This window comes from Oncorhynchus gorbuscha, linkage group LG07 (genome assembly GCF_021184085.1).
Source record: "Oncorhynchus gorbuscha isolate QuinsamMale2020 ecotype Even-year linkage group LG07, OgorEven_v1.0, whole genome shotgun sequence".
NCBI lineage: Eukaryota > Metazoa > Chordata > Actinopteri > Salmoniformes > Salmonidae > Oncorhynchus > Oncorhynchus gorbuscha.
In genome coordinates, this window is record NC_060179.1 from 39,020,954 (window position 1) to 39,033,314 (window position 12,361).

The 12,361-nt window shown below is 43.4% G+C and overlaps 1 protein-coding gene across 2 annotated transcripts in view; it reads right to left on the reverse strand.

Moving 5' to 3' along the window:
* LOC124039845 overlaps positions 1–12,361 on the reverse strand; it is a 40,343-nt gene that overhangs the window by 8,566 nt on the left and 19,416 nt on the right. For both annotated transcript variants that reach the window (XM_046356306.1, XM_046356305.1), the window contains exon 2: positions 2,010–2,521. In XM_046356306.1, coding sequence (XP_046212262.1) covers positions 2,010–2,386 — 377 coding nt within the window. In that variant the 5' untranslated portion in view covers positions 2,387–2,521. The remainder of the gene's footprint in view (positions 1–2,009; positions 2,522–12,361) is intronic.

Genomic DNA, 12,361 nt, shown 5'->3' on the forward strand with positions numbered 1-12,361 from the left:
CCCGGGAAAGGTTTCCATTGCATAACTAGTGAACTGAATGAAATAGAGCAGGAGGCATCTCTTCTTCGCATAGCCTACATATTTAAATGCTGTGTGCATGAGGGAGGTTCTATGTGTGGCGACTAAGAGCGAGGCTATCGATACGCCGGGCAGACATCCCTATCTGTCTGGTTGTGTCCAAAATGGCACCCTATTCCCTATACAGTACACTACTTTTGAACAGAGCTCTATGGACACCCTTTACGTCCTGGTGAAAAGTAATGCACTATATAGGGATTTAAGGTGCCATTTGGGATGCTGTTTCTGTCTGTAGAACTGGGTATGCTCAGACGGTGGTGCTGGGGTCTATCAGCAGTAGCAGCAGCTCTAGTCTGTTTACAACACAACTGTCCCATGTGGCAGATTAAGACTCCAGAACACTTTACCCCAAATCCCTGTCTACTGGCTTTATAGAGAAGAGGAGGGAGGGAGGAGCATTACCCCAACTCCCTGTCTACTGGCTTTATAGAGAAGAGGAGGGAGGGAGGGGGGAGCATTACCCCAACTCCCTGTCTACTGGCTTTATAGAGAAGGGGAGGGAGGGAGGAGCATTAACCCAACTTCCGGGCTACTGGCTTTATAGAGAAGAGGAGGGATGGAGGAGCATTACCCCAACTCCCTGTCTACTGGCTTCATAGAGAAGAGGAGGCAGGGAGGGAAGAGCATTACCCCAACTCCCTGTCTACTGGCTTTATAGAGAAGAGGAGGGAGGGAGGAGCATTACCCCAACTCCCTGTCTACTGGCTTTATAGAGAAGGGGAGGGAGGGAGGGGCATTACCCCAACTCCCTGTCTATTGGCTTTATAGAGAAGAGGAGGGAGGGAGGGAGGGAGGAGCATTACCCCAACTCCCTGTCTACTGGCTTTATAGAGAAGAGGAGGCAGGGAGGGAAGAGCATTACCCCAACTCCCGGTCTACTGGCTTTATAGAGAAGAGGAGGGAGGGAGGAGCATTACCCCAACTCCCTGTCTACTGGCTTTATAGAGAAGAGGAGGGAGGGAGGGAAGAGCATTACGCCAACTCCCTGTCTATTGGCTTTATAGAGAAGAGGAGGGAGGGAGGGAGGGAGGGAGGGAGGGAGGGAGGGAGGGAGGGAGGGAGGGAGGGAGGGAAGAGCATTACCCCAACTCACTGTCTACTGGCTTTATAGAGAAGAGGAGGGAGGGAGGGAGGAGCATTACCCCAACTCCCTGTCTACTGGCTTTATAGAGAAGAGGAGGGAGGGAGGAAAGAGCATTACCCCAACTCCCTGTCTACTGGCTTTATAGAGAAGAGGAGGGAGGGAGGGAAGAGCATTACCCCAACTCCCTGTCTACTGGCTTTATAGCGAAGAGGAGGGAGGGAGGAGCATTACCCCAACTCCCTGTCTACTGGCTTTATAGAGAAGAGGAGGGAGGGAGGGAGGAGCATTACCCCAACTCCCTGTCTACTGGCTTTATAGAGAAGAGGGGTGAGGGAGGGAGGAGCATTACCCCAACTCCCTGTCTACTGGCTTTATAGAGAAGAGGAGGGAGGGAGGGAAGAGCATTACCCCAACTCCCTGTCTACTGGCTTTATAGTGGGAAGGAGGTAGAGAGGAAGTTGGGGGGAAGAGAGGAACATTAGCCAAACTCCCTGTCTACTAGAGGGATAGGAATAGGGAGGGAGGGGGGAGGAGCATTACCAACTCCCTATCTACTGGCTTTATAGAGAAGAGGAGGGAGGGAGTTAGGGGAGGAGAAAAGCATTACCCAAACTACCTGTTTACTGGCTTTATAAAGGGAGGTAGGTAGGTAGGGAGTTGGGGGGAGGACATTACCCCAACTCCCTGTCTATTAGAAGGAGAAGAAGAGGGCGAGTGGGAGGGAGGGAGAGTGGGGAAAGCGTTGTAAAGAGAGAAAGGGAGCAACCTCCCAATGCAGAACTGACTGATGGAGTCCACCTTTGCATGAATCTATTTGTGCCAAACAAGCTCTGTGCAGCAGACTCACCCGCTATCTGTCGTGAGAGAATCGCCCATGGAGTGCGCGTCACCTTGGTTAGCGCTGTCCGCTTCCCTCCTCTGTGGTTGGCTATTCCTGTCCCTCCCACCTTTGGTTGGGGCCGGTGGCTGGGGCCGCCTGCTGGTGCTTGTGCTGTTGCTATACACATAGACCCCTGGCCCAGACTGTATCTCATACCCGTTCACTGTTCCATGACCACCACCGGACCGGCTCTCTAAGATTTCCTGGCGGCAGGAGGACGGGTCGCCGTAACGCTTGTTAGCGTAAGAGGACGGGGGTGTGGGGGAGGCAGCAGGAGTAGAGGTAGAGGTTTTTTCGGGCAGTTTGTATCCATGCGAGATGAGCAGGTCATCCACGCTGTACATGGTCGCATTTGTTTTGCTGGTGTTGTTTTTGGGATGAGGTTGTAGGGGACTGGTAGAGGGGAGCGTCACTCAGACCTGGTTCCTAGAGACAGCGACAGGAGCCCGAGCACAGCTGCGCAGCTGATGAGGCCATCACTGGGTAAACAGGAGAGAAAGAGAGAGGGGGAGAGTTAGAAAGAGTGAAAGGGAAGGTGCCATTAATATCATTATCCCTCTGTCTCCGTGTCCTTCTCTTCAGAGAACTGCCCGACTGGACGGAGGCGAGGAGAGAAGAGAGGGGAGAGAACCAACCAACCACTCTGTCTGCCTCCCTCTCCTCTCCCTGTCCCTCCTCTCCTCTCTGCCCGACAACAGGACTCCCGTCACCTTTCCCCATTATTTTTCTGTCCTCTCTTCTCCCCATCCTTCCTTTCCTCTCTTTCCCTTCTCTCCTTTCCTCTCTGCCCCACAACAGGACTCTCTCCATCTCAGTCCGAGACAGAGCTCTGATACTAAGCCCACCACATGCAGACAGTGGGAGAGGAAAATCGACAACACTAGTCAGAGCAACCCAAAATATAATTATCATTACTAATGATAATAGTAATAACGATGCTAGTGATAAGTATAATGTAATAACTATGTAATAATAACTGAAGTAATAAGGACAGTGTTCCCTGTAGACCTGAGGCAGCGTTTGGTTGGCTAGTCCATGTTTGGTAAATCAGCGGTGGGGATTGATGTAACAGTCTTAGCGGTGCTCCCCTCATCTTGTGTGCTTCAGCTTGCTTGCACCACCAGGACTGTGTGTGTGTGTGTGTGTGTGTGTGTGTGTGTGTGTGTGTGTGTGTGTGTGTGTGTGTGTGTGTGTGTGTGTGTGTGTGTGTGTGTGTGTGTGTGTGTGTGTGTGTGTGTGTGTGTGTGTGTGTGTGTGTGTGTGTGTGTGTGTGTGTCTCGGCCTCTATCCACATCCAAATCCTAATCTGGGGCGTAGCTTTAATAATTACCCACCCAGCCAGTCATGCAGCTCCAGAAAGCCTTGAGGGTATTCCTGAAATCCTGGGCATATGCCTGAAAGCCTGGGTAATATGAGTGGATAACGCTTTGACTGTATTGTACTGATCTCTATAAGTGATGTTTACAACAGCGTACTACTGGACAGATATTAATGACAGTCTTTGTGTCACTCTATCCCAAACAAGAGTTAGCCTAGTTTATACCAACACATTCTGGGATTAGCCCCATAAGTACAGATAGGAGGAAGAGCCTGTAGTAGTGTACTACTGTAGAGTAAGTTAAAACATGTTTATAAAGTTTTCCTACATTACAACATACTACTGTAGCCTAGCCTTACTGCAGCCTAGGCCTACAGTATGCAGCTTTTGCAATGTCTTGAAGACCAGGCTCCGCATTCACAAAGTGTCTAGGTGTGCTGATCAAGGATCAGTTTTGCATTTAGTTTTAGATCATAATTATAAGGACGGGGGTAGAGGTCGACCGATTATGTTTTTTCAACGCCGATACCGATTATTGGAGGGCCCCCCCCCAAAAAGTCGGTACCGATTAATCGGCTGATTTTTTCCATTTATTTGTAATAATGACAATTACAACAATACTGAATTAACACTTATTTTAACTTAATATAATAGATTAATAAAATCAATTTAGCCTCAAATAAATAATGAAACATGTTCAATTTGGTTTAAATAATGCAAAAACAAAATGTTGGAGAAGAAATTAAAAGTGCAATATGTGCCATGTAAAAAAGCTAACATTTAAAAGTTCCTTGCTCAGAACATATGAAAGCTGGTGGCTCCTTTTAACATGAGTCTTCAATATTGTAACGGCGTTCTTCGTTTGTTGAAAGAGAGTCGGACCGAAATGCAGCGTGGTGGTTACTAATGTCTTTAATGAATGAAATGACGATACATGAAAATAACGTAATATACAAAAACAACAAAACGGAACGAAAAACCTAATTACAGCCTATCTGGTGAACACTACACAGAGACAGGAACAATCACCCACGAAATACACAGTGAACCCCGGCTACCTAAATACGGTTCGCAATCAGAGACAACGAGAATCACCTGACTCTGATTGAGAACCGCCTCAGGCAGCCAAGCCTATGCAACACCCCTACTCAATCCCAATAACTACAACAACCCAATACGAAATACCACAAAATAAACCCATGTCACACCCTGGCCTGACCAAATATATAACGAAACACAAAACACTATGACCAAGGCGTGACAAATATTCCCAGGTAAGAAAGTTTAGGTTGTAGTTATTATAGGAGTTATAGGACTATTTCTCTCTATACCATTTGTATTTCATATACCTTTGACTATTGGATGTTCTTATAGGCACTTTAGTATTGCCAGTGTAACAGTATAGCTTTCGTCCCTCTCCTCGCCGCTATCTGGGCTCGAACCAAGAACACATCGACAACAGCCCCCCTCGAAGCAGCGTTACCCATGCAGAGAAAGGGGAACAACCACTCCAAGTCTCAGAGCGAGTGACGTTTGAAACACTATTAGCGTGCACCCCGCTAACTAGCTAGCCATTTCACATCGGTTACACCAGCCTAATCTCGGGAGTTGATAGGCTTGAAGTCATAAACAGCGCAATGCTTGAAGCACAACGAAGAGCTGCTGGCAAAACGCACAAAAGTGCTGTTGAATGAATGCTTACGAGCCTGCTGGTGCCTACCACCGCTCAGTCAGACTTCTCTATCAAATCATAGACTTAGTTATAACATAATAACATACAGAAATACGAGCCGAAAGTCATTAATATGGCCGATTCCGGAAACTATCATCTCGAAAACAAGAAGTTTATTCTTTCAGTGAAATACGGAACCGTTACGTATTTTATCTAATGGGTGGCATCTAAATATTCCTATTATATTGCACAACCTTCAATGTTATGTCACAATTACGTACAATTCTGGCAAATTAGGTGGCCCAAACTGTTGATTATACACTGACTCTGCATGCAATGAACGCAAGAGAAGTGACACAATTTCACCTGGTTAATATTGCCTCCGAACCTGGATTTCTTTTAGCTAAATATGCAGGTTTAAAAATATATACTTCTGTGTATTGATTTTAAGAAAGGCATTGATGTTTATGGTTAGGTACACATTGGAGCAACGATACGCACCGCATCGATTATACGCAACGCAGGACACGCTAGATAAACTAGTAATATCATCAACCATGTGTAGTTAACTAGTGATTATGATTGATTGTTTTTTATAAGATAAGTTTAATGCTAGCTAGCAATTTACCTTGGCTTACTGCATTCGCGTAACAGGCAGGCTCCTCGTGGAGTGCAATGTAATCAGGTGGTTAGAGCGTTGGACTAGTTAACTGTAAGGTTGCAAGATTGAATCCCCCGAGCTGACAAAGTAAAAATATGTTTTTCTGCCCCTGAACGAGGCAGTTAACCCACCGTTCCTGGGCCGTCATTGAAAATAAGAATGTGTTCTTAACTGACTTGCCTAATAAATAAAGATAAAAGGTGTAAAAAAAATGTTGCATTTTTTTTATTGGCCAAATCGGTGTCCAAAAATACTGATTTCCGATTGTTTGAAAACTTAATCGGCCATTCCTATTAATCGGTCAACCTCTAGATGGGGGACCTGATCCTAAATCAGAATTCATACTTTGAAACACTTGATAGCCCCTGATTGGCAACATTGTGTAGCTGTGTTGACACGTCTTCCACCTGAGCATTAGAGTCTGTAGTGATACTAGCTAGGTTATTACGTGTCTCTCTACTCTAGGTGTGTGAAATGCTGCTCTCTCTCATTGTATGATCAGCCCTCTAATGCGATTATCTTTCTCATTTAAAACTTTAAACCTGTTAGTATTAGCGGATTGACTCTTGGCTCTGGTTCAGTGATACTTTCTCATGTTTAAATGTTGAGTATTTTACACGGACAGGCACATTTCTGTAAGTGAGTATGGTATTTTCCAACATTGCACAAACTAAATACTGGATTTGATTACTGATGAATTAACTCACTGTCAAATTCAGCTTAAACTGCAAACTTGTTTTCACAATCTTAAATCCAAAATTATACAAAGTCTCTATTAGCTAGGCCTAAACAACAAATGTATCCAAGCCTGGACAGATATGACACTATGTGCAAACCACATTTTAATTGCAAACCACATTACATCTGTACGAATGCTATATTCTAACTGCTTGGCCTAAAACGTGAGTGGGTTCAATAGTTCAACCAGCCTAGCCCTAGAGTTGTCTGATACTTCCTCCATTTATTGCAGGAAACAAGTGAAGTGATAAACCACCCTGGCCATTAGCAAAGAGACTTTGTCCTAAACGGCACCCTATTCATAGTGCAGTACTTTTTACCAGATCCCTATGGTCAAGGAGATCATTATGTAGGAAACCCTTTACTCCCTTCCTGCACATGAATAACCCCTTCAGCCTCTGGTTTATCAGCTGTTTACTTCAGACACACACACAAACAGACTTTGTGTAATTCGGCAATGTCATAATATGATCAAAACTGAGTATGATCCATAACATATGCTGCCTGCTGCCCTATCTAAGACCTATTTAAAGTCCTAAACCCACAATTGTAATTCCCGTCAGTCAGTTAGCATCTCCAAATGGGGCTTATCTTCACCATCATAAGTCAACATCGAGATCAGGATTTCCTCTCCGTTCATGACACTCCTCCCCTCATGTCCCATGTCGAGCTCAGTTTAAATACCAGGGCAATTACACAGGAAAGTCAGCCTGAGCATCCACAAATAAATTTAGTCATTCCCAAATGAAACTATATTCACAATTATCCTTAACATCTATATGCTGGAGTACAGGCTTTATTTGAAACATTTAAGTAGGAAATTGTATGAATTTGGACCATTATAGAGTAGAGGTCAACCAATTATGATTTTTCAACGCCGATACGATTAATGGAGGAACAAAAAAAGCAGATACAGATTAATCGGCCGATTATTATATATATATTTGTAATAATGACAATTACAACAATACTGAATGTATTGTATATGTGCCATGTAAAAAATGCTGACGTTTAAGTTCCTTCCTTTTAACATGAGTCTTCAATAACGCCAGGTAAGAAGTTTTAGGTTGTAGTTATTTTAGGACTATTTCTCTCTACCATTTGTATTTCATATACCTTTGACTATTGGACATTCTAATAGGTACTTTAGTATTGCCAGCCTAATCTCGGGAGTTGATAGGCTTGAAGTCATAAACAGCGCAATGCTTGAAGCATTGAGAAGAGCTGCTGGCAATCGCACGAAAGTGCTGTTTGAATGAATGCTTACGAACCTGCTGCTGCCTACCACCACTCCGTCAGACTGCTCTATCAAATCATAGACTTAATTATAGTACAATAACACACAGAAATACGAGCCGTGGGTCATTACTATGGTCAAATCCAGAAACTATAATTTCGAAAAGAAAACGTTTATTCTTTCAGTGAAATAAAGAACCGTTCCGTATTTTATCGAACGGGTGGCATCTATAAGTCTAAATATGGCTGTTACATTGCACAACCGTCAATGTTATGTCATAATTATGTAAAATTCTGGCAAATTAGTTTGCAACGAGCCAGGCGGCCCAGACTGTTGCATATACCCTGACTCTGTTGCACAGAATGCAAGAGAAGTGACACAATTTCTTTAGTTAATATTGCCTGCTAACATGAATTTATTTTAACTAAATATGCAGCTTTAAAAATACTTCTGTGTATTGGTTTTAAGAAAGGCATTGATGTTTATGGTTAGGTACATTCGTGCAACTATTGTGCTTTTCTCGCAAATGCGCTTTTGTTAAATCATCCCCCGTTTGGCGAAGTAGGCTGTGATTCAATGATAAATTAACAGGCACCGCATCGATTATATGCAACGCAGGACAAGCTAGATAAACTCGTAATATCATCAACCATGTGTAGTTAACTAGTGATTATGTTAAGATTGATTGTTTTTTATATGATACGTTTAATGCTAGCAAGCACCTTACCTTGGCTCCTTGCTGCACTCGCATAACAGGTTGTCAGCCTGCCACGCAGTCTCCTCATGGGGTGCAATGTAATCGGCCATAATCGGTGTCCAAAAATGCTGATTACCTATTGTTATGAAAACTTCTGCCATTCTGATTAATCGGTGGACCTCTAGTCTCCAGTGCCAGTTGTTTTGGCTGGGTTTGGCTGTTTTACTAAAAAAACAAATTGACCGGTATTTCCAGCATTATCCACTAGGTTTGCTGCAAGTAGGAAAATACCCGGAAATGTTCTTCAATTGACACAAGCGGTCTCCAATGAATGAATGAATGAATCAATCAATGTCTAGTGGTGCGTGAGTGTTTGGTAGAGGGATCCCCTATGCCAGGGAAGGCGTAGCTCTACGAATCTTAATTGCACAAAACCTATTATTTGGCAGGGAATACTATTTGTAGACCAGTTATTCTACACCTCACTTTCCTCAAGCAGATCCTCTCCAACAAAGAGTTGTAGTTAAACATGGGTCAATAAGGGGTGAGTAATTGAAACCAACCATTGAAGTACATTGTTGCGAATTCGGGAGGTAGGCCCAACCAGGACTCAAACCCAGGTCTAGTGACTGTCAAACCAACGCCTTAACCATTACGCCAAGAGGTATGAAAAAAAAACACATAAACCAACTGGCCCTACTCATGGCTAACAGAACTTGTTTTCCCAGTGTTATTTATTTAGTTATTTAACCTTCAGTTAACTAGGCAAGTGAGTTAAGAACAAATTCTTATTTACAATGACAATCTACCCTGGCCAAAGCCTAACCCGGACAATACTGGGACAATTGTGCGCCGCCCTACAGGACTCAATCACGACCAGTTGTGATACAGCCTGGAATCTAACCAGGGTCTGTATTGACGCCCATAGCACTGAGCACGGTGCATTACACCGCTGCTCCACTCGGGAGCCCAAGTTATGAAGATGAGACGTTAATGAAGCAATGCAGAACAAATTGAAGTATCTTGAGCTTTGTTTGTGTGTTCTACAGTCTTGTAAAAAGACTACATCAGATCATCTTCAAACTGTCACTGTAACTTTTGTCAAGGTTTTACATGGTCTTTAATTGGTTTCTCTCTTATCATTGTCAGTATCATTTTTTTGTAGCGTTATGATTTCCGTAACATCTGATTGTGCATGTGATGGATATTGATGTATAATATCTTACCTGAAAGCTTGTGCTTTTATCTGAAAGCGTGTGCTTTCACCACATTGTGTGTGCTTGTTCTAAGATGAATTCTATATGAATCCTTTGCAGAAGCAATTGTTGATATCTTTGAAATGACATGTTCTAGCAAGGATTCTCTTGGAAAAGTTAGGCTGAAATGCATTTCTGATGCATGGCAGTAGTATTGTTTGCGTAGAAAGATGAGAAGGTTGTTGAAAAACAGTCTGTGACTAGTCCTGGAATGTCTTATAAAATCCTCAGCAATCTACAATCTACATCATACATTTTTGCAAATGTATTGCAAATAAAAACAGAAATACCTTACATAAGTGTTCAGACCCTTTCTAGGAGACTTGAAATTGAGCTCAGATGCATCCTCTTTCCATTGATCATCCTTGAGCTGTTTCTACAACTTGGAGTCCAACTGTGGTAAATTCAATTGATTGGACATGATTTGGAAAGGGACATACCTGTCTATATAAGGTCCCACCGTTGACAGTGCATGTCAGTGCAATAACCAAGCCATGAGGTCGAAGGAATTGTCCGTAGAGCTAAGAGACAGGATTGTATCAAGGCATAGATCTGGGGAAGTGTACCAAAATATTTCTGCAGCATTGAAGGTCCCAAAGAACACAGTGGCCTTCATTGTTCTTAAATGGAAGAAGTTTGAGGCCACCAAGACTCTTCCTCGAGCTGGTCGCCCAAACAAACTGAGCAATCGGGGAAGAAGGGACTTGGTCAGTGAGGTGACCAAGAACCCGATGGTCACAGAGCTCCAGAGTTCCTCTGTGGAGATGGGAGAACCTTCCAGAAGGACAACCATCTCTGCAGCACTCCACCAATCAGGCCTTTATGGTAGAGTGGCCCGATGGAAGATCCTCAGTAAAAGACACATGACAGCCTGCTTGGACTTTGCCAAAAAGCACCTAAAGTCTCAGGGCATGAGAAACAAGATTCTCTGGTCTGATGAAACCAAGATTGAATGCTTTGGCCTGAATGCCAAGCATCATGTCTGGAGGAAACCTGGCACCATCCCTACTGTGAAGCATGATGGTGGCAGCATCATGCTGTAGGGATGTTTTTCAGTGACAGGGACTGGGAGACTAGTCAGGATCGAGGCAAAGATGAACGGAGCAAAGTACAGAGAGGTCCTTGATGAAAATCTGTTCCAGACCACTCAGGACCTCAGACTTGGACGAAGGTTCACCTTCCAACCAGACAATGAACTTAACCACACATCCAAGACAGCATAGGAGTGGTTTCTCTTCCAAACAATACAGAGAGAAAGAAAATAGACAAATTCTAGAAAAGTAAAACATGTAATAATACAAATTATTGATACACAATGAGTAACGATAACTTGGCTATATACAAACGGTACCAGTATCAAGTCGATGTGCAGGGGTACAAGGTAACTGAGATAGATATGTACATATAACTACGAATAAAGTGACAGATAGTAAACAGTAGTAGAAGTGTATGTGATGAGTCACAAAAAGTGACCAAATTGTGAACGTTTAGGTAGGTATTTGGTTAACTATTTAACTAAACTATTTAGCAGTCTTATGACGTGGGGGGTAGAAGCTGTTCAGGGTCCTGTTGGTTCCAGATTGGGTGCATCGGTAGCACTTGCCGTGCGGTAGCAGAGAGTACAGTCTATGACTTGGGTGGCTGGAGTCATTGACCATTTTTGGGCCTTCCTCTGACACCGCCTGGTATAGAGGTCCTGGATGGCAGAGAGCTCGGCCTCGGTGATGTACTGGGCCGTCCGCACTACCCCCTGTAGCACCTTGCGGTCGGATGCCAAGCAGTTGACATACCAAGCGATAATGCAGCCAGTCAAGATGCTCTCAATGGTGCAGCTATATACAATTTTAAGGATCTGAAGTCTCATGCCAAATCTTTTCAGCCTCCTGAGGGGGAAGAGGTGTTGTTGTGCCCTCTTCACGACGATGTTGGTGTGTTCGGACCATGATATATCCTTAGTGATGTGGACACTGAGGAACTTGAAGTTCTCCGCCCCATAGATGTGAATGGAGGTGTCCTCGGCCCTCTGTTTCCTGTAGTCCACGATCAGCTATTTTGTTTGTCCATTCTGTGATCTGAAGTTGGGATTTTGCATGCAAATGTAACATCATAACGCTGGAATCACCCACCAGTAATTCTCTTATGCAATGGAATTGGCATTTGATATCAAATAAAAACCACGACAGCAGAAGCTAGCCCACAACAATGGCCCATTTGATTTCCTCTTTCCCTAACAACAACAACATTGTGTTTTGTTAACAATGCGTACAGTGTGTGAGTTAGATGGCGTTAGAGATCGTTCAAGATCCTGGCAATAAAGCAACACTTTGTTACTTCTGCTGCTGATTCTTGAATATTGCAGATCTGGTAATTTATCATTTTTACTCTTTCAAAACTAAATTAATTATCTTCTTTATGGATAACATATGTAGACTAGCTGCTCAGTAACCTAAAAAATAATCTAAACCATATGCAGACCAGACCAGACCAGACCTGGCATTACACAGAACTGTACTCTCATTCTATGTAGCCTAGTAGGTGAAATGGAAAATGAATGTAGCCAAATCACAACCACTTGTTATTGTACTAGATAGCTTACAAATACTAGTGTCCAATTAATAAAGTAGGTATGGGGGTAAAAAAAAGTATTGTATATCGATACTATGACTCCAAGTATTGGTTTGTTAAAAATGATTAATTTCTTGCTAGGTAGTTACCGTTAGCTTGCGTAAGTCAGGCTGTC